The 24,044-nt window shown below is 45.8% G+C and overlaps 1 protein-coding gene across 1 annotated transcript in view; it reads right to left on the bottom strand.

Moving 5' to 3' along the window:
- Window positions 1–24,044, bottom strand: part of GRIN2B (glutamate ionotropic receptor NMDA type subunit 2B) — a 1,689,627-nt gene that overhangs the window by 388,965 nt on the left and 1,276,618 nt on the right. The window contains exon 6 of the mRNA XM_040359615.1: window positions 23,449–23,657. Within this exon, the coding sequence (XP_040215549.1) occupies window positions 23,449–23,657 (209 nt within the window). The remainder of the gene's footprint in view (window positions 1–23,448; window positions 23,658–24,044) is intronic.

Genomic DNA, 24,044 nt, shown 5'->3' with positions numbered 1-24,044 from the left:
CACAGTCTTTTTGCCTTCAGTAAATCAACCCCAAACCACCCTAATGGGTGCTTACAATGCTCAACTTTTATTATTTATTTAAAACCTCTATCTTTTATCCCACAAGGAAAAAAAATAATGCTGTAACTGGTTAAGAGGTTTTAACAGGAATTTGGTTTTAAGTGGTTAGTTACTTATGAAAAGTCCATCTAAAACTACTAGACCACCAAAGTGATTGTAAAGGATTTTTTTTTAAATAAAAAATATGTTATACTTACCTGCTCTATGCAATGGTTTTGCACAGGTCAGCCCCAAACCTCCTCCTCTGGGGTCCATCAGCGCTCTTAGCTACCCCTCTTCTTCAAGTGTCTCCCATAGTAAGCTGACCACTATGGGGCCACTTGTGCGGGCTCAATCCTGAGCTGGACTGTGTGCGTCTATAGACACACACAGTATGGCACACCCCATCCCGACACTCGCTCCCTCCTCGCAGAATTGGACTGACAGCAGCAGGAGCTAATGGCTCTCTTTGCTGCCAAGTCTCCTGTAAGAAGAGAGAGGTGAGAAAAGAGCAGCTGCAGACGTGCACAGTGCTAGATCGAGATTGGGTTCAGGTAAGTGCTTAATCGCTTGCCGACCAGCCGCCCTCATCGTACTGCAGCATGTCGGCACGTTTCCGTGAGCTGTGGTAGCTGTATGTCTGCCCTTTAAGCAGGGATAGCAGGTTCGTGCAGGGAAACCGATTTGTAATCACACAAATCCCTGTTCTGTGAGGAGGGGGAGATACAGATTGTGTGTTCCTACTAGCTAGGAACAATGATCTGTCTTCTCCTCTAGTCAGTTCCTTCCCCCTACAGTTAGAACACACACACACACTGAGGGAACAAAGTTAACCCCTTGATTGCCCCCTGGTGTTAACCCCTTACCTGCCAGTGACATTTACACAGGAATCTGTGCATTTTTACACTGATCACTCTATAAATGTCAATGGTCCAAAAACGTGTCAAAAGTGTTCGATCTCTCTGCCACAATGTTGCAGTCCCGATAAACATTGCAGATCACTGCCATTACTAGTAAAAAATATATAATAAAAATGCCATAAATCTTTTCTATAGTTTGAAGCCACTATAACTTTAGCGTAAACCATACAATATACGCTTATTGCGATTTTTATTACCAAAAATATGTAGAATATATATTGACCAAAACTGATTTTTAAAAACATAAAATATAGTTTTTTTTTCAAAATTGTCGCTCTTTGTTTATAGCGCAAAAAATAAAAACCGCAGAAGTGAGCAAATACCACCAAAAGAAAGCTCTATTATTGGGAAAAAAAGTAAATCAATTTTGCTTGGGTACAGCGTTGCACGACCGCGCATTTATTAAAATGACGCAGTGCCGTATCGCAAAACATGGCCCGGTCAGGAAGGGGGCAAATTATTCCGGGGCTGAAGTGGTTAAGAAGGGGCTGGGGGAAGCAGATTTAGATTTTTTTTTACCTTAATGCAGAGAATGCATTAAAAAAAAAAAAATTACATTTACAACCACTTTAATACTGCCCTTTGCACTGATTGATGGCGTTTTCCAAAGCTGGTAATGTTGCTCCTCTATAGAATGTAGGCACTCTTATGCCGCGTACACACGATCGTTTTTTGTCTTGTAAAAAAAGTTGTTTTTTCTCATGAAAAAAAACGAAGTTTTTCAAACTTCATTTAAAAAAACGACGTTGCCTACACACCATCGTTTTTTCAAAATGCTCTAGCAAAGTGCGGTTACGTTCAGCACGTAAGGCGGCACTCTGTTCCATTCAAGCTCGCGTCATAACTTGCTTCTGAGCATGCGCGGGTTTAAAAACGTTGTTTTAGCCCACACACGATCATTTTTTATGACACAAAAAACGCCGTTTTGAAAAACGACATAAAAAATTGAAGCATGTTCGAATTTTTTTTTGTCGTTTTTCAGAAGACATAAAACAGCGTTTTCCCCACACACGGTCATTTTAAATGACGTTTTTAAAAATGTTGTTTTTTTTTCATCACAAAAAACGACCGTGTGTACGCGGCATAAGACAGGAGATGTTTTACTGTATGATCATCACATGAAAATAAAGGTCACCACATCCAAAGATTGTTAAGTTACAATATATTACATTTTGGTTTTGGATTTATTTAAGCTGTAAGCCCTGGCTTAAGTAACTTCATGCACTAAACAACCTAATATAGATAGCAAAGGCTTGAAGTAATTTTCTATAGAATCAGAACCAAAAAACACCAATGTCACATGGAATGATTCACATGTTTTTCCATACCCAGATATATGGGTCATTTTCTTTGCCCCCTTTGAAGGGAACTGTGAGGAAACAAGGTAAATGTGTGCATATAAAGTTTGTTTTACTGATTATTGAAGGTTGTCGATTCACTTTTGTGGGATAGCTGCTAATCTATTATACAGCATTCACTTTATTTTGTTTTTAAAGGCGCGCATATAGTGAAGGTTTTTTTTTTTTTGCCACCAACACAAACACTAGCTTCTAAGGTAAGTAAACCAAGAAACCCAACCTCTTCTTCTCTATGTGTTGGCCAGTGTTTACATCGTCAGTGTGAAAAACTATTCTGATGCTGGCCACTAAGATTGAGCTTTATGTTCGGGTCGAACATGAGTTCGACTCGAACATCGTGTGTTCGCCCGTTCGTTGAAAAACATACATTATGGGGTGTTCGTGGAAAATTAGAGCGGCGTGGTATGCCCCATAATGCAGGACGAGATCGCCGATTGATGATTGGCCAAAGTATGCACCATGACCTGCATGCTTTGGCCAATCCCAGCACCCTCAGCTAAGAAAGCCACAATTGGCCAAAGGCAGGGTGCCTTTGGCCAATTATGGCTCAGGGGGACTAAGTCCACACCCCACACTATATAAGGCTGCCTACACGTCGGCCCTGTGTAGTGTGTTGTTGGTGTGGACGGAAAGAGATTTATACCTAGATTCAGGTACGGCGGCGCCGTAAGTCAGAGAGGCAAGTGTTCTAATCACAAAGCACTTGCCTCCTAACTTATGGCGGCGTAGCGTAGATGGGTCCGGCGTAAGCGCGCCTAATTCAAATGAGGATGAGGGGGCGTGTTTTATGTAAATGATTGGTGACCCGACGTGATTGACGTTTTTTACGAACGGCGCATGCGCCGTCTGTGTACATATCCCAGTGTGCTTTGCTCCAAAGTACGCCGCAAGGACTTATTGGTTTCGACTTGAACGTAAATTATGTCCAGCCCCATTCACGGACGACTTACGCAAACGACGTAAAATTTTCAAATTTCGACGCGGGAACGACGGCCATACTTAACATTGACTAGGCCAACTAGGAGCAGCTTTTGATGAAAAAAAACAAAATTTTTTGTGAAGTAAAAAAACGACATTTTTGAAACTTAATTTTCAAAAACTACGTTGCCTACACACGATTTTACCTGCATTTTGCAAGTACCACTTACTTTTTTAAATAAATTAAGTCATACGGAATTATGCTATGGTGCACCTTCTTTTCGCATATGTCAAATTGGTGGAGTTTATGAATACGAAGGAAGCCAACTCTGGGAACTTCTACCCTATATGTAGCACTACCCCCGTAGGAGCTGTTGGATTAGATTTGGGCCTTGCACATTACCTCAACGTTCGTTGTCTAGGGGAAGAAAGTCTGTAAAGAACTCCAATGTCCACACAAGTTGTAAAACCTTTAGCTGTTAGGTTTTATTTTTCTCATAACTTGCAAGAAAATAGAAGGATGGAGGAACAGGGGAAGGTTCAGGCACATAGTACAGATCACTGGGGAAAACTTCTAAGTCCCAATTTAGTCACTCACCACTTCCTCTCGAGTGGGTATTGCTCACCCGGATAGCAGCCAGAATGAAGCCTGAACAATGATCAGTAACAGTCTCTGTCACAGACTGGTTGCAAGCAAAAGTGAACGATTTCGGAATCCTCTGCCACAGGATTTGGTACCCGGATATCCAGCCTTTCAATCTTAGAGCCTTTAAGCCAACCCGGCACACTGTAAGGTTTCGTAGACTACAATGCATCCTCCAATAAGGTTACCAGGCCTCTCCCAAAGTACCAGCCTTCCGCTCGGTCCTTTCCGGGACAGGTCCTCCCGTGGTTTCCTCCATTGAGCGGCTTCCTCCCACTGGACAGACAGCACAGGATCACCTTCAAAGCGTAGGCCCCCAGTCAGGATGACTGGGCTTACCTGGCAGGAACACAGGCCCCAAGACCAAAAATCATGCAGCACATACCTTGCGACAGGTGGGCCACGAGGCGGAAAAGGGACCCCAACCAATGGCGTCTGCACCTTAAGTATCCTTCCCCAGCGGGGAGACCACTCCCACTGGGCTGTTCCCAGAGAAAGACACCCAATACACCCTAACCTGCTTCCAACATTGGCCTATAGCCACCTATAGGCAAACAAAGGGAAATCCCTCCAAGCACAGCCAGAGCCGGAACAGAGGCTGATTTAGCCCTAATTAACAAAGCCTAAGCTAGTTATCAGCTCAGACACCCACTAAATTTGAACATAGCGCCTGGTCATCAGGAGCAGGGTGCATATATATATATATATATATATATATATATATATATACACACACACACACACATATACATACAGTCAGTCATATACATACAGTCAGTTATATATATATATATATATATATATATATATATATATATATATATATATATATTACGATTTGGGGAATCAGACTCCAATGGTAGGTGCATTTTTTAGTGAGTAGACCAGTCCAGAACTGTGTTTTTAAGGGCTTGGTAGCCCACTTTTATTTAAAAGCATCAAAAGTTCACATATATATTAGCAGCCCTCGCAGGGGTTCCATCATTCCTGTTTCTTAAAAAAGAATCAACAGTTCAGCCTCCCGGCTTTCACACTAGCCGTCCTGCTGTTTCAGGCCTTTAGCTTAGGCCCCAGGTTCTGCTCCTCAGAACTACGAGTTTCAAAGATAAGCACACATCTAGCTTACATCTCGCTGCTCCAACATCAATGACCTCAGTCTTGTGTGTGTGTATATATATATATATATATATATATATATATATATATATACAGTACAGACCAAAAGTTTGGACACACCTTCTCATTCAAAGAGTTTTCTTTATTTTCATGACTATGAAAATTGTAGATTCACACTGAAGGCATCAAAACTATGAATGAACACATGTGGAATTATACATAACAAAAAAGTGTGAAACAACTGAAAATATATTTCATATTCTAGGTTCTTCAAAGTAGCCACCTTTTGCAGCAGACACATCTCTAGAACTGTTAAGAGGAGACTGTGTGAATCAGGCCTTCATGGTAGAATATCTGCTAGGAAACCACTGCTAAAGAAAGGCAACAAGCAGAAGAGACTTGTTTGGGCTAAAGAACACAAGGAATGGACATTAGACCAGTGGAAATCTGTGCTTTGGTCTGATGAGTCCAAACTTGAGATCTCTGGGGCAGATTCACATACAATTGGACAGGCGCAGTGTATCAGAGATACGCTACGCCGCCGTATCTTACCTGGCGTAAATTCGAATCCAGGAAGAATTTGCGCCATAAGTTACGGTGGCGTAGTGTTTTCTGGCGGCGTATTTAAAATTGGGCGGGTTGGGGGCGGGTTTCATTTAAATGAAGTGCGTCCCCGCACCGAATGAAATGCGCATGCGTCGTTCCTAAATTTCCCGCCGTGCATTGCGCTAAATGACGTCGCAACAACGTCATTTTTTTAACTTAGACGTGACTTACGTCCATCCCTATTCACGGACGACTTGCGCAAAAAAAAAAAATTACATTTCGACGCGGGAACGACGGCCATACTTTAACATGGCAAGTCTATCTATATGCCACAAAATAGCAGCTTTAACTATACGCCGGAAAAAGCCGACTACAGACGACGTAAGAGAATGCGACGACCGCGCGTACATTCGTGGATCATCGGAAAAAGGTCATTTGCATACCCGACGCAGAAAACGACGCAAACTCCACCCAGCGGACGCCAAAGTAATGCTTCTGCGATCCGAAGGCGTACGAAGCCGAACGCCTGTCGGATCTTACCCAGATGCTGTCGTATCTTGGTTTGAGGATTCAAACTAAAGATACGACGCGGGAAATTTGAAAGTACACCGGCGTATCAGTAGATACGCCGGCGTACTTGCTCTGTGAATCTGCCCCTTTGGTTCCAACCCCTGTGTCTTTGTGCGACGCAGAAAAGGTGAACGGATGGACTCTACATGCCTGGTTCCCACCGTGAAGCATGGAGGAGGAGGTGTGATGGTGTGGGGGTGCTTTGCTGGTGACACTGTTGGGGATTTATTCAAAATTGAAGGCATACTGAACCAGCATGGCTACCACAGCATCTTGCAGCGGCATGCTATTCCATCCGGTTTGCGTTTAGTTGGACCATCATTTATTTTTCAACAGGACAATGACCCCAAATACACCTCCAGGCTGTGTAAGGGCTATTTGACCAAGAAGGAGAGTGATGGGGTTCTGCGCCAGGTGACTACCTCTTGAGAATGCCAAGAGTGTGCCAAGCAGTAATCAAAGCAAAAGGTGGCTACTTTGAAGAACCTAGAATATGAAATATATTTTCAGTTGTTTCATACTTTTTTGTTATGTATAATTCCACATGTGTTAATTCATAGTCTTGATATCTTCAGTGTGAATCTACAATTTTCATAGTCATTAAAATAAAGAAAACTCTTTGAATGAGAAGGTGTGTCCAAACTTTTGGTCTGTACTGTATATATATATATATATATATATATATATATATATAAGAAGGCCAGTATGGTGGCCTGAGTTTATGGGAGGAGCCTGGAGGGTATTTAAGCAGCCCACTCACACATGCTCTTTGTCGGTTCAGTGTGCGGTACTACACGTCACTGGGCCGACTCTTTCCAGCTCACCTCATGTCCGTGAGTCTGCGCATTCAATCGCATTCGACACCCTCCCGCCCTTCCCTTTTTCAGGGCACTTCTCAGTATATCCTTCTTCAATTAACTACCCATTACTTACCTTGGGTATGCCCCCTTTTCTTGGCATACTGACCAGACCACCAAGGCACACTTCAGGTCTATTTATGTTGTAAGTCTTGTCGCGTGTTTATGTGATCCACATCTCTCTCGGTCAGAGGGTAACGACCATAAGTATACACACACAGTCAGTCTTGTGTATATATATATATATATATATATATTTATATACTCTGCATCCAGTGTAGCTAGATCTGACTGCAGGCCATTCCTGGGGTACTTTTTCTAATATACTATATGCAGCCAGGTTGTTCAGTTAGCTGCAGTGTATTTAATATATATATATATATATATATATATATATATATATATATACACACACACACATACTGAATCCAGTGTAGCCAAGTATATATACTTCAGGGGGTGTACACAGTACCATGCACCCAAAGTGCAGTTGCTACTACTTTTCTGGTGGTATACACAATAGACAATACAGTGCACCCATAGTTGCTATTACAGTAGGTGACTGAGATATTGTGTCAATCTCGCTCCCTTTCTCGGCGAGATTGACCACCTACGAGCCCCATCGCGGGATCCAGCGCCGAGCTGGCTTGCCGCGATGGAGACAAAGCCGTCATAGAAGCGACGGGGATCCGACTGGGATTCCCGCCAATTCTACACGTGTGCGGCGTTTGGTATGAATCCTGAGGGGGAACTCCCCGCCGGATTGTAAATAAAAATCCGGCATGGGTTCCCCCCTCAGGAGCATGCCGGGCCTTTAGGTCTGGTATGGGTTGTAAGGAGAGCCCCCCTACGCCGAAAAAACGACGCCGCCTTCTGGTTCTCTTCAGCCGCCGGGGGGGTTGCTTTTATAAGAGCGCCCACCCCCCGGCGGGCTTCCTCCGATGTGTTCGGCGGGGGGGGGGGTGTGCTTCTGTCTTCTTGCTTCTTCTTCTGTCTTCTTGCTTCTTCTTCTGTCGCCTTTTGCTGTCTTCGTTCCTTTAGGTGTTGACACGTCGCTTCCTCCCGCTGCAATGCCGGGTGCGGCGGCTCGCAGCGACTTATATAGGCCACCTACGACGTCACAGTCCCATCATGCTCCGGTACCTACCCATGTGATACCTACCCACGTGGGTAGGTACCGGAGCATGATGGGACTGTGACTTCGTAGGTGGCCTATATAAGTCGCTGCGAGCCGCCGCACCCAGCATTGCAGCGGGTGGAAGCGACGTGTCAACACCTAAAGGAACTAAGACAGCAGAAGGCGACAGAAGAAGCAAGAAGACAGAAGCACACCACCCCCCGCCGAACACGTCGGAGGAAGCCCGCCGGGGGGTGAGCGACCCCCCCCCCGGCGGCGGAAAAGAACCAGACGGCGGCGAAGAAGAGCGGCACCCACCCCCCCCCCTCGGAAGACGTCAGAGGAAGCTCGCCGGGGCGCTTTTATAAAAGCGACCCCCCCGGCGGCGGAAGAGAACCAGATGGCAGGAAGAAGAGCGGCCCCCACCCGAAGACGTCAAAGAAGCAAGCCCCCCCTCGTGAAAGAGATAAAGAAGAGAGGGGGGGCCTGGAGCAGACTAATAAAATATTTTAATACCCTGTGTTGTTTATTTGTGTTTACACTTTGCTTGCAGGTGAATAGGTAGGGGTACGATGTACCTCATACTCATTCACTTAGGGTGGGGGGCCGGTATCTGGGGGCCCCCTTATTAAAGGGGGGCTCCCAGATTCCAATAAGCCTCCCGCCCGCATACCCCGAAAACCAACGGCCAGGGTTGTCGGGAAGGGGCCCTGTCCTCATCAACATGGGGGCAGGGTGCTCTGGGGTGGGGGCCCTGCAGTGCGCCCCCTGCCCCAGAGAAACCAATCCCCCCATGTTGAGGGCATGCGGCCTGGAACCGCTCAGGAGGGGGGCGCTCGCTCGTCCCCACTCCCTTCCTGGCCGGCCGGGTGGCGTTCTTTGGATACGGGTCTGGTATGGATTGTAGGGGAACCCCCTACGTCGGTTTTTCGGTGTAGGGGGCTCTCCTTACAACCCATACCAGACCTAAGGGCCCGGCATGCTCCTGAGGGGGGAACCCATGCCGGATTTTTATTTACAATACGGCGGGGAGTTCCCCCTCAGGATTCATACCAAACGCCGCACACGTGTAGAATTGGCGGGAATCCCAGTCGGATCCCCGTCGCTTCTATGACGCGCTCGCTGGAATGTGCCTTTACTATTCCAGCGAGTGCGAGATGTCGGCACCATGTCGCCGAGAATCAGCGCGATGCTGTCGTGCTAAAAACACATTCTCGGCGGCAGGTACTGTAGACTTCTGTTGGTGTACACAGTACTGTGCACCCATAGTGCAGTTGCTACTACTTTTATGGTGGTGTACACAGTACACAATACAGTATAGTGTGTTTTTTTTAAACAAAATGTACATGTCCGGAAGGCCACCAAGGAGAGGCAGACGCTTACAGGCCACTAAAAGAGGGCAAGCAGGCTCTGGGTCTACAGTCAACAGTGCTGGTCGTGGACACGGTGCATCCTCAGCACGTGGCCATGGGGCACGCTTGTCCTTTTTTTTCTGCAGCTGGCCATGTTATTGAGCCACAACATGCAGAAGAGTTGTAGAAGAGTTGTCGGGTACATGCTGAAGAAGGATGCACAGTGATTTGAAGGCTCCGATGATGGTACCCAGATTTAGGAAGGGAGCAACGTGAGCCTAGAGAGAGGGGGTCCCCAAGAAGGACAAGGAACTGGCAGTCATGTTCCCCCAGCTGCAGCATACTGCCAAGTTTGCTCCAGTGACGAGGAGGGAAGGGATGATGAGGTCACTGACTCTACTTGGGTGCCCGATGGAAGAGAGGAGGAGGAGGCACATCTCCAATGAGACAGGATGCCCTCCAGGGTGCAGCTTAAGGGCAGCCACCCTATTGCATCACACCACAGAGCTAAGCAAGTGCAGGGCACTGTTAACTCCCCACATATTTTGAAAAGTTCTTTGGTGTGGGCCTGAATGCTAGCTTGGCCAAATTGCTACCACTGCAACTGCTGCCTTTTCAGCTGGTAGACTCTGCCGCCTTTTGTGAATTTGTGGAATGTGCAGTACCTCAGTAGCAGGTTCCCAAACACCATTCCTTTTAACGGAAGGCCATTCCGGTTCTCTACCAGAATGTGGAAGGCAATGTCTTGGCCTCATTGGACAGGGCAGTGAGCAGTAAGGTGCATATTACTGCTGACTCATGGTCAAGCAGGCATGGACATGGACGATACCTTTCTTTCACGGCACACTGGGTAACTCTGCTGGCAGCTGGGAAGGATGCAGGTTAGGGTTCAGTATTGTTGGAGCTTGTTCCGCCACCACGCCTCCAAAATACTAGTGGTGATTAGGGATGAGCCGAACATACCCACGTTCGGTTCGCACCAGAACTTTCGAACGGACCGAACGTTCGCGCGAACATTTAGAACCCCATTGAAGTCTATGGGACTCGAACGTTCGAATTCTAAAGTGCTCATTTTAAAGCCCAATATTCAAGTTATTGTTGGAAAACGTCTTTGAGAACCTGGGTCTTGCCCCAGGAAACATGTATCAATGGAAAAAAAACTTTTAAAAACTGTATTTTTTTCTGGAGCAGCGATTTTAATGATGCTTAAAGTGAAAAAAAAATCAAAAATTCCTTTAAATATCATACCTGCTGGGTGTCTATAGTAGTGGCACGTGTTTAAAAATGTCCTTGCACAACATGAGATTACTGACCTCCATGGGGCCCTAAGCAAAATGACATGGCACATTAAAAATAAGAAGCAGGGGGCGCTGACGACAGTGACATGTCACATTAAAAAAGTTGAGAAGTGGGGGGAGGGGGTGTTCTGCTGTCGGAAATGACTCAGCCAGCGAGTTTAGAAGTGGGGTGATGGGGCAAAAATGACTTCTCACCAGGCGGGGCCTCTAGTAATTTGGGAGGCCCTTTGCAGCTTTGCGGGGCCCTAAGCGGATTGCATAGTGAGCCTATAGGGAGGATCGGCCCTGACAAGACCCTTTGGCCCTATATACTTTGAACAACAGTATACAGGCGGTGCAAACAAGACAAGGACTGTAGGTTTGTTAAGTAGAATCTGAACCATGTCAGACTTTGCTGCTGCATATTGCACAATTTCCTAAAGAAACCCTCAACAAACTACATGACACTTGTGCCTGGTTATTAGGCCATTGATGTTCCAGTGGTGGACCGTGAGCCTGTGGCCATACAGGCTTGGCCATCAAAGCACACGTGCTGTGTGGCAACAATATGTCGATTATTTTAGGGGTGGGGGGGGCATTACAATGCCAGATCTTGGCTGAATAAATTATTTTTTTGGGAAAGAAAAATTCTAGAAAAAAGGGGGTTGCCATCCGGGCCCATGACGATAATGCTAGTAATTGCCACGCCCCTTTTCGGCCGGTCAATGCACTTCACTGAAGACATGATGGAGGAGACTCAGGAGAGACAGGAAGCTGCAACCTCAAGTAAGGAGAGAGGCCAGGCACACACCAGGAGCAGGAGGAGGTACAAAGCCACCAACATGACCTTCGATGAGATGGTGGAGATGGTTGCCATTCTTAAAAAGGAGGACTATGATTGTGAGAAAGGGCCTTACAAGAACCCCAAGAAGGTCAAGGCCAAGATAATAGAGAATGTGCATAGGACTCTCCATCAGAAATTCAAGGTGCAGAGGTCAAGGGAGCAGTTGAGGAAGAGGTGGTCAGACCTCAAAAGAAGAGAGCCGGAGCAGCTTGAGAGAATTCGAAGAGTCCTTAGAAGACGTAAGTAATTTTAATGTGTACTCTGATTATTTTGCAGCATGTGCTTTTTCTTTCAGGTTGTGTATATATACAGTTCAAGAATAGATGTCTCAAGGTTCATGTTTGTGGGCATAATAATCGGTTGTTCATTCTATTTATGATCATTTTATGTGAGACCAATTTTTTATTTAATGTAGATGTGTTATTAACTAGATTTAAATAATCCAACTTAAGTCAATATACAGTAAAAAAAAGAGTATGTTCAGCACAGCAGTTGATTACACTTATGGACTCAGTAGCACAATGGTTGGCATGGCCGATCCGCCCTATAGGCTCACTATGCAAGCCACTTAGGGCACCGCAAAGCTGCGAAGGGCCAGCCAAATAACTAGAGGCCCCGCCTGGTAAGAAGTCATTTTCGCCCCCTCACCCCGCTTCTCAACTCGCTGGCTGCATGGGAGAAGAGGCAAGAAGTCAGCACCCCTTGCTTCTCAATTTAATGTAAGATGTAATTTCCGATAGCAGAACACCCCCTCCCCCCACTTCTCAACTTTCTTTAAATGTGACATGTCACTGTCGTCAGCGCCCCCCGCTTCTCATTTTTAATGTGCCATGTCATTTTGCTTCGGGCCCCAGGGAGGTCAGGATCGGCACTGAGTGTTGGCCACAAGAACAACCTAGTTAGTTAGGGTGTCACACAGAGGTGATCCAGTGTATACTTGTTGTTTTTCCATGTAGGAAACTTGGCCAAAGATAGAGATATGCAGCAGCTTTGGTAATAGATAAAATCCTGTGTTAAGCTTAGAAGGATTTTAAAAACAGACAATTGTCTGGGAAGGACAATTGTACAATTGTACCACACTTTTTAAAAAGAATGATTGAAAAAATATATATATAAAAATTAAAAAAAAATATAGATGTAGACAAGTATTTAAAAGCAAAAATATATTTCTTGACAAAAAATGTTTTAAGAATTTCTACTAAGATATTTTTTGAAAAAATGAAAATTACACATTTTAAGTGTGATACAATAAATATTTTTGGATACTTAACAATGTGTGGCTTCTTATTATATCAATGCTGCCTAAAAGAACAAATCTAGATTTGTGGTGTTTACATTGACAATGATGAGTATTTAGTACAGGAAAATAAACATGACACTATGATAAGGTAGGAGAAAGCTAGAATGAACTAAAATTAGAAAAGAATCAAACAAAGAAAAGTACTAGAACAGGGGCATAACAATTGGGCCTTAGGCACTGGTGGCGGTGTCACAACACTGCAACCCCTCACAGATACTGTAATTGGAGCGCAGCAAAGAGCCACATGCAAAGTATTGCATCAAAAATTGTTATTAGACGCCCCTGTTAAACAGGGGCATACAAATTGGGCCTTAGGCACAGCACAACACTGCAACCCCTCACAGATACTGTAATTGGAGCGCAGCAAAGAGCCACATGCAAAGTATTGCATCAAAAATTGTTATTAGACGCCCCTGTTAAACAGGGGCATACAAATTGGGCCTTAGGCACAGCACAACACTGCAACCCCTCACAGATACTGTAATTGGAGCGCAGCAAAGAGCCACATGCAAAGTATTGCATCACAAATTGTTATTAGATGCCCCTGTTAAACAGGGGCATAAAAATTGGGCCTTAGGCACAGCACAACACTGCAACCCCTCACAGATACTGTAATTGGAGCGCAGCAAAGAGCCACATGCAAAGTATTGCATCAAAAATTGTTATTAGACGCCCCTGTTAAACAGGGGCATAAAAATTGGGCCTTAGGCACAGCACAACACTGCAACCCCTCACAGATACTGTAATTGGAGCGCAGCAAAGAGCCACATGCAAAGTATTGCATCAAAAATTGTTATTAGACGCCCCTGTTAAACAGGGGCATAAAAATTGGGCCTTAGGCACAGCACAACACTGCAACCCCTCACAGATACTGTAATTGGAGCGCAGCAAAGAGCCACATGCAAAGTATTGCATCAAAAATTGTTATTAGACGCCCCTGTTAAACAGGGGCATACAAATTGGGCCTTAGGCACAGCACAACACTGCAACCCCTCACAGATACTGTAATTGGAACGCAGCAAAGAACCACATGCAAAGTATTGCATCAAAAATTGTTATTAGACGCCCCTGTTAAACAGGGGCATAAAAATTGGGCCTTAGGCACTGGTGGCGGAGCCCAGAAAAAAATAAATCTTACTAGCTATCAGCAAGATCAGTGAGGAGGAAAAGGATATTCAGTCAGCAGCATAACAGGACAGTCACTCAGCATCAGCATAGGCAGTCTCCAAGGGATCTGTCATTTCCCAAAAAATATTCAGTTACATCAGCATTAGGTGCTTGGTAGCTGGTGTTGTAAGAGTGACTGCGTTTATGTGCAATTAAATAGCCCATGTGCAGTAACAGCAACTGCGTTTATGTGCAAATAAATAGCACACATGCAGAAACAGCTAATGTGTTTATGTGCAATTAAATAGCACACGTGCAGTAACAGCAACTGCGTCTATGTGCAATTAAATAGCACACGTCCACTAACACTGAGTACTATGTTTAGGTGTAAACTAAACACTATGCAGGCAATACAACACGTTAGAGCATCTACTGCCTAACAATAGGAATAGCTGATCTAGCTAAGCTATACAGTGTATAAATATATGTACAACGCTAGGATGTATATATATCCTCTACACACTGTAAATTTAACTAAACTGACTAGCCTGCCTGCTCTATCTATCTATCTATCTATCTATCTATTTATCTATCTATCTATCTGGTAGATTATATAGTGTGGGGCGTGTACTAAACCCCCTGAGCCATAATTGGCCAAAGCCACCCTGGCTTTGGCCAATTATGGTTCTTCGTTTTTTACGTGCTGTGATTGGCCAAGCATGCAGGGTCATGGTACATGCTTGACCAATCATCAGCGCGCAATGCCGCAGTGAATTATGGGCCGATGCGCGTCACTCGAATTTGGCGCGAATGACCCGTTTTGTTCGAAATTCGTCGAACGTACGAACAGACAATGTTCGAGTCGAACATACATTCGAGTCGAACACCAAGCTCATCCCTAGTGGTGATTCTGCCACAGTTCTCTCCTCCACCCTCTTCTTCCTCTATGGCCTTCTCCTCTGCAGATTTGTCCTCTGAACCAGTAGTGCTCCGTAGGCATTCAAGGGGCTACACAAGCACTCAGGCAAAAAGATACCATGCGATATTGGGGTTGGTCTGCTTAGGGGACAGGAGCCACACTGGGGCAGAGATTTTGTCATCTATGCAGGGGCAGGTTCAGAGGTGGTTGACGCCACTCCAGCTTCAGCCAGGAATGGTTGTATGCAACAATGTCATCAACCTCCTCTCCGCCCTCAGTCAGGGACACTTGACCAATGTTCCCTGTTTGGCTCATGTCCTGAATTTGGTGGTGCAGCGGTTCTTGAGCAGGTACCAGGATCTCCTGAGGCAAGCCAGAAAAGTCTGTGGTCATTTCTGCCAGTCATATAATGGCAGTGCTCAGCTGGCTGACCTTCAAAGGGAATGCAACCTGCCCAAGTGGCTACTGATCAAGGATGCATGCACTGTCCTGTCACCATTTGAGGAGGCCACGAGGATGGTGAGCAGTGACAGTACATGCATCAGTGATACTGTCCCTCTTGTCTTCCTGTTGGAGCACATGCTTTGAGGAATAATGGACAGAGCACTTGAGGAAGAACAGCCGGAGGAAGAGGAGGACTTTCTTACCTCTCAAGGCCCCCTTTATCCAGATAGTATTCCTGCGGGCCCGCCGATCACACAGGAAGAAGAGGAGGAGGAGGATTGAGTCAGCATGGAGGTGGAGGATAATACTCAGCATCAGCAGCAGTCTTCAAGGGATCGTTTTCAGTCCCCAAAAATCCATGGATTTGTACATGGCTGGGAGGAGGTGGTTGCAGATCAGGCGATCCTTAGTGATCCAAACTTACGCTGCCTGGCCTCCCTGATCTTGCAAAGCCTGCAAAGGGACCCTAGGATTTGCGGTATCAAGGAGAGGAATCATTACTGGCTGGCAACCTTTCTTGATCCACATTACAAGAGTAAGGTTGCAGAACTTATCCAGCCTTCACAGAGGGAGCAGAGGATGAAACATCTTTGGGAGACCTTGCAGAAAGGTTTGTGCAATGCGTTTCCGGAGGTTACAATTTCCTGGTGCTGGACAACATGTTGCTGAGGCTTTGTTCAGTAACAGAAAGAGCAGTGGAGAAGGTGGCCGGCTGACCGATGCCTTCAGACAATTCTTTAGTCCTCAGCACCAAGGTCTAATCGGTTCCAGCAACCATCGCCAGCATCTGAATTACATGGTTCATGAATATCTAGGTGCAAGATCAGACTTGGAGACCTTTCCAACAGAACATCCACTGGGTTACTGGGTCTTGAGGATGGACCACTGGCCAGAGCTTGCTCAATATGCAATTGAGCTACTGGCCTGTCCTGCATCCAGAGTTCTTTCTGAACCCACATTAAGTGCTGCTGGAGGCTTTGTAACCGATCACAGAGTGAGCCTGTCCACAGACTCTGTTGATCGGCTCATATTCATAAATATGGATCTTGGATCACCAGCTACCAAGCACCTGATGCTGATGTAACCGATTGATTTTTCTATGGATGTGGGATCCCTTGAAGACTACCTGTGCTAAGTGACTATACTATTATGCAGAGTGACTATCCTAATTCTCCTCAATCTTCATGATGATAGCTTCCAAGAATATTTTGGTTCAGGGCACCACCACCACTGCCTAAGGCCCAATTTTTCTGCCCCTGTTTAACAGGGGCATGTAATCACAATTTTTGATCAAATATTTCACAGCAGGGCTCGTTCCTCCGCTCAACAAGGGAATCTGGGAGGGGTTACAGTGTTGTGGCACCACCACCACTGCCTAAGGCCCAATTTGTCTGCCCCTGTTTTACAGGGGAATGTAATTACAATTTTTGATCGAATATTTCAACGAAAGGGCTCGTTCCTGCGCTCTAAAGCGGATCTAGGTGGTCCGCTTTAGAATTTTAGAGGCTAGATGATGTTTTTATCCATTGCGATGATGGTTACCATGACAGCGATTCCTTATTTAAGTCACCTTCCGTCTACCCGGCTCTACACCCTTTGAGAAAGTCACGTGGGCAGTGAAGCCAGAGAAACAGAGCCGTGGTGACGTAATTTCCGGTCGTGGCCGAGATCTGAAGTTTTTTCATTTATGCTGTTTTCTTGCTACATAACTCTAAGTGCATTTATTTATATGATTAAAATATTTTATCAAACTTACTGCACCATGGAGCCCCCCTCTTCCTTTCTATGTTACAGAACATGAATATTCAGGGGAATCTGACTGTATTTGAACAAGCAGGGAATCGAGCTGCCAGTAACCGCTCGGTCAGTGTGGATTTACCAAAGAGGCTTATTTATGAGCCATATGAGGTGAGAAGCTGGGGGAAACATGGGCACCCGCACTGGATGGAGGCACATTCAATTGGATTCTGCATTTGCACTTGGACTATATGCACTTTTTATGGGATTGCTTCATTATTGGATTCAGAATATTTACCCAGCACAGATATTATCCACGGCCATTTTTTGCTTGGAAGCTCAGAACTATATTTTGCAATTCTTTTGGGCACAGAGGATTTGTCTGCACATTTCCTGTGTTTGGAAACTTGGAAATATTACTTGAACACTTTTTTGCACTATTGCTTGTTTGTACAATTGATGTCTGCATATTTATTTGCTTATTTGCACATCTGTTTATTTTTTATTTATTTTTATTTTGGCACAGGAAGAATTGCGCACAGATTGATTTTGTCACCATTTATTGCACTATTATTGCATATTTGCACATGGTTATTTGGAACGGTATTCCTTTATTTATACTGTATTTGCATCTTTTTATTTAGATTACCATTAAGTTTATTTCTGGAGACATAGTAAGCGCCACATTCTCTTCCCCATTCCATTTGTTATTAGTGTGTGAACACCTTTTTTGTTGGCTGCTGCTTTTATTCGTTTTAAGATTAGTATTACCCTTGTGATTTGCGCATTAGTATTCCCTCTACCACACTTAAAAAATTTACCTGTTCCAAATGACAACTAGAATCAACTTAAGAACAAACCTACAGTCCCTATCTTGTTTGTAACCCGGGGACCGCCTGTATACTGCTGTTCAGAATATAAAGGGCCTGGTGGGTCCCACGCCTTTTTTTTTTTAATTTGGGTGCAGGGTGCCCCAAAGGGCCTGGTAATGGGTTGGGGGGGCATGTCGTTTTTCTCAATGAAAAAAAAAAACAATTTTGAATGACTTTTATTCCTTTAGAAATGTCATTTTGCTGCAGGGACTGTTCTACAAACACAAACAATGTGCCACTTTACATGCATACTATAGTCACCCCCCAGGAACGATATTTAAAGGAATATTTCATTTTTTTTTTCACTTTAAGCATTATTAAAATCACTGCTCCCGAAAAAACTCCAGTTTAAAAAAAAAATTGCATTGATGCATGTCCCCTGGGGCAGGACCAGGGTCCCCAAACACTTTCAGCAGGTACTTCTCCAGAGTTATCTAATCTATTGGGGGACAGCTGTCTGCTGCAGCAGCAGCGTGGTCTTTTTCACCCCCCCCCCCCCTATTCTCTCTTCACACACAGACACTCAGTACTGCTGTTTGTAAACTCCCTATTGGAGGTTGTCTGTAAACTCCCTATTGGAAGAACCTGAGCCAATCATGAGACAGCAGCAAAGGACTGTGGTAGAGGAGATAAAAAGTCAGAGGAACTAGGCCAGAGCCTTTTTTGCCTGCACCCCATCAGGAGAGCATCTGCACTCTATGGCCCGGATTCACAAAGCACTTACGCCAACGTATCTTGAGATACGCCGCGTAAGTGTAAGTATGCGCCGTCGTATCTATGCACCGTGCCCATAAACTGAGATACGCCTGAAAAAAGGCTTTATCCGACCAACGTAACTTTCCTATGCCTGCGTATCGTGGGCGCATATTTACGCTGGGCGCATTTGCGGCTCCCATTGATTTTCTATGCACATATGCAAATGAGGGAGATACGCCGATTCACGAACGTACTTGCGCCCGGCGCATAATATACGCGGTTTGCGTAAGTCGTACGTCTGGCGTAAAGTTATTCCCCATATAGGAGGCGCAACTCATGCAAAGGTATGGACCAGGAAACACAAGCCATCGTATCTTTTGTCATTTACGTTGTACGTGAATAGGGCTGGGCGTAGGTTACGTTCACGTTGTAGGCAGTGATCCGTCATATCTTAGGGAGTAGTTCCGACTTGATTCTGAGCATGCGCACAGGGATGCGGCCACGGGACGGCGCATGTGCCGTTCATTTTAAGTACTTCTATGGCGCTTGCCCCATCATTTGCATGGGGTCACGCCTCATTATCATGGCTCACGCCCACTTCCACCTACGCTGGCTTACGCCGAGGAAACCCAGCGTATCTTTAAGAGCGAGTGGGAGCAAGTGCTTGGTGAATCCAGTGCTTGCCTCTGTGCACTGCGTCGGTGTATCGTATATTAGATACGCTACGCCCGCATAAATATGCGCCGATGTATGTGAATCCGGGCCTATGTGTGTGTGGAATCAACTCCAGCCCAGAGGAACAGATTGTTCATGCAGCTCCAGCCCAGAAGAAAAGGATTGTTCATGCAGTTCCAGCCCAGAGGAACAGACTGTCCATGCTAAAGAAGGACACCCTGCAACAGCTCAAGGACTGAATGCCACTGCGACACACCTGCATCTAAGATCGATTGATCGCTCAGGGGAGGACCGCTGACTGTGTACAGGATTTAGTGAGGGGGCTTTGCCCAGAAACCTTTAATGCTTTTCATAGAATACCACATCCAAGTATTGTCCACAGAGCTCCTACATTGCTGGTGAAGATAACAAAATGCAAAACTTTGCCTCCGGGACATTACCGCGGTTGCTCTTAAAGGGGACACACCACTGGGTATTGATATCATTTCACTGGGTGGGTACTAGAGGTATCGTAGGCCGGCCTGGGGTTCCCCTTTAGCCACAGCATCCCACACATGCCAAAACGTATTGGGGAGTCTATTTAATCTGTACATATTGTTACCTATTGCTTTTGTTGTTTGCATAGTGTTCCTGACTGTTTTATTTAAACTGTTTCAACCAAGTCCTGGGTACTTACACAGGTCCTGGATTACTAATGTTAGCCTGAATTTTACTTGTCTTCAAGTAAGCAACAAGAAGAACTGTGTTGTGTATTCCTGCTGAGTTATTCCATTAATAACATTGCTAGGTGTGCCAGAGGGGCTGGGACAGTTCATTGGGGTTGAAAGGCAGAGTAACGGACTGAACAAACAAAAGCAGCTCCCTCTGGGGTTTGCTTCACACTTTTTATGATAACAACTTGTATATTAGCCTTGAAAATGAGCACTTTTGATTTTTTACGTTCGGGTTCCACAGACTTTAACGGTGTTCGCACAAACTTTTTGTCAGTTCGCATGTTCTGCTGCCACGTCTGTACAGTAACATCCCATATACATAGTTTGGGGAAGCTTTACTTCTAGTGTCTCTATTGTACAAGTACAGTTCTATTTATTTCTATGTTGAGTTACTACACTGATGATATGAACATAGGGTTGCCACCATTTCTTCAAGCCAAACCCGAACACTTTTCTGGCGCACTCCAATTTGTTTTGTAGTATACACTATGGGCCAGATTCACATAGGTTAGCGGATGTGATTTAAGATCCGCCGCCGCAAGTTTTTGAGGCAAGTGGGTAATTCACAAAATACTTACCTCAAAACTTGCGGCGGCGGATCGTAAATTCCCCGGCGGAATTCAAATTCCGCGGCTAGGGGGAGTGTACTATTTAAATCAGGCGCGTCCCCGCGCCGATTTAAATGCGCATGCGCCGTCCGCGAATTTTCCCGGCGTGCATTGCTCCCAATGACGTCGCTAGGACATCATTGGTTTCGGCGTGAGCGTAACTTGCGTCCAGCGCTTTTGTGAATCGACGTACGCAAACGACGTAAAAAATGTAATTTGACGCGGGAACAACGGCCATACTTAACATTGGCTGCGCCTCATAGAAGCAGGGGTAACTATACGCTGGGAAAACCCTTACGTAAACGGCGTAAAGTGACTGCGTCGGGCCCGCGTACGTTCGTGAATTGGCGTATCTCGCTGATTTACATATTCTCTGCGTAAATCAGCGAGAACGCCCCCAGCGGCCATTTTAAAATTGCAGTTAAGATCCGACGGTGTAACACAGTTACACTTGTCGGATCTTAGGCATATCTATGCGTAACTGATTCTATGAATCAGTCGCATAGATACGACCGACGCAACTCTGAAATACGACGGTGTATCAGGAGATACACCGATGTATCTCTATGTGAATCTGGCCCTATATCTAGACAATAGGATTGTAAAAGATCTTTGACACCTTTGTGTGGCTTAAAGAGAGTAGTATTACAGTGTGCTGTGTACTCCACGGCGAACAGAGGGTGTGGCCACATTGCGTTAACCGTGGAAGGGGCCTAAACTAAACCCACCCTATCTACAACACCCCTTACTATCCACTGCACCCAAACCTTCCACTGCCAGTTCTAAGTAGGCCATCCTACCTATAGCAACCCACACTATCAACATCACACCAAGGTGGCCCATTCTATTTCAACACTCCAAATCAGTCGATAATATCTAAGGCCCGTGGGATGGACAGGGTGACCATGGGATGGACAGGGTGACCGTGGGATGGACGGGAGACAGTAAGATGGACAGGAGGATGGTAGGATGGACAGGGGGACTGTGGGATGGATGGGGGGGACAGTGAGATGGACAGGGGGATAGTGAGATGGATGGGGGGACAGTGAGATGGACAGGGGACAGTAGGATGATCGGGGACAGTGAGATGGACGGGGAGACAGTGAGATGGACAGGGGGGCAGTGAGATGGACAGGGGATATTGGTATGGACAGGAGGACCGTGGGGTGGACGGGAGGACTGTGGGATGGACGGGGGACATTGGGATGGACAGGAGGACCGTGAGATATACAGGGGGACCGTGGGATGGACAAGAGGACCATGGGATGGACAGGGGGACTGTGAGATAGACAGGGGGACCGTGGGATGGACAGGAGGACCATGGGATGGATGGGGGACCGTGGGATGGACAGTGGGATGGACAGGAGGACCGTGGGGTGGACAGGAGGACCGTGGGGTAGACGGGAGGACCGTGGGATGGATGGGAGGACCGTGGGATGGACAGGGGGTACGTGGGATGGACGGGGGGACTGTGGGATGGACGGGGGACATTGGGATGGACAGGGGACAGTGGGATGGACAGTGGGATGGACAGGGGGACCGTGGGATGGACAGGGGGACCGTGGGATAGATGGAGGACAGTGGGGCCATGGGATGGATGGGGGACAGTGGGATGGACAGGGGGACCATGGGGTGGACGCGAGGACTGTGGGATGGACGAGGGGGGACGGGGACAGTAAGATGCTCCTTCTGCTGGGCTCCTGCAAGTAGCACTGCACTGACAGGGGCGAGGGTGACCGAATGGAATTGTCAGTAGCTTACCTGTCACAATTAGACATTAGCTCTCCTGGAGTGGGGGAAGATGGGGAGAGCGTGCTGCTGGTGGGAGAGAGCGTCCTGATCGGCACATTGCAGGGAGAGAGAGGGTTGATGGGGGACTCACTCGGGAGTGCTGCTTACCTCTGAAGGTGGGGGCGAGGGGGGTTGCTGCTGGTGGGAGAGAGTGCATTGCAGCGGGGAACAGGATGAGGCACTCACCACTGTAGCCACAGGAGCGGGAGGAGTGCTGCTGGTGGGACTCAGGAGAGAGCATATTCAGCGTGCGCGGGGGAGGGGGGGGGTCCATCCCACGTGAACGCATGGTGCTGGTGGAGGGCTGTGGGTACTTTTAACTGGAGCTTATGCTGTGGTGTCTGGGTTACAGGAGAATACAAACCTAGGCACAGCTGTCAAAAACCGGACTGTCCGGGTCATTCCCGTACAGGTGGCAACCCTATATAATAAACACCACAATAAGATGAGCATGCAACAGAATGGAGAGGTTCCAGGATAGATTTGCTTAGGGGGCTGAGAGCTTTGTAACAAAAGTGTAGCTGTACTTTAGGCAAACACTATTATGGAAGAAAATAATGTTGGCGTTTACAGATAATATAGGAAATAGTGGGTATCTTGAGGCCAATGGAAGGCTGAGACATCTTGATGTTCAGTAAAATTAGTACTGCAACTGGGGATAATTGCAACCCTGACCGGGATGTAATAACACAAAATTCAGAAGACACTGCTGTTCAAACGCACAAACAGCCTGTAGGTACATCAAAGTAATGTCATAAGATACAGCAGAAACAATAACAAAAAAACACTACCACTGTTGGGTATATAACAAGGGGCAGAATTTTTCAGTCACATCCTAAACATAACCTCCAAAAACAATATAATTGATTGTATATAGGGTTATTATTGCCAACATCTCAACACCCCCCCCCCCCCCCCTTCAACATTACATCCCTTCAACCGTGGATATTCACTTTCCTATTTAATTCTTTTTACTGGTAGCATACCAAATTAAGTTATAATGTCAAATCAAACACATATATTACATACTCTATACGTATCTGCTTGCGACAAGGAACAGTGTTTCTCATGCAGGTTCCACTTAACGGATCAACATCTTCAACAATAACAAAAGGAGCTTCCTCTAATGTTACTATGCTCAGATGTTCATCTTTATGTTCCTCGGAGTCTGGGTACAGTTCAAATACTGGCCACACATAATATTTCATTTGAAGACTACGGTCCTTGTACTTTCCAACCTAAAAAATAACAAACAAACAACAAGATTTACTAATCAAAGCAATACTAAACACTTTGAAAGACAGTTTTGACCAAACATAGAAGACAATTCCTTTATTTCTTTTACGGATTGATTAGGTTCAGTAATGGACAGGTTAGGTTACTAGTTATGAGAGTCCTAAAGAACAACTGGGGTCATGATTTTGAAACTTTCGGGCACCAAGTCACAGTTTTAAAGAAGGACAATTAAAATGTCCCTTGTGATTCTAAAGAGACTTAAAGGGGTTGTAAAGCTTTGCGTTTTTTTCACCTTAATGCATCCTATGCATTAAGGTGAAAAAACATCTGATGCTTACAGGCCCCCCCAGCCCACCGTTTACTTACCTGAGCCCTCGAAAGTCTTGCGT

Source organism: Rana temporaria, chromosome 7 (genome assembly GCF_905171775.1).
Source record: "Rana temporaria chromosome 7, aRanTem1.1, whole genome shotgun sequence".
Taxonomy (NCBI): Eukaryota; Metazoa; Chordata; class Amphibia; order Anura; family Ranidae; genus Rana; species Rana temporaria.
This window is presented reverse-complemented; position numbering and strand designations above follow the sequence as displayed.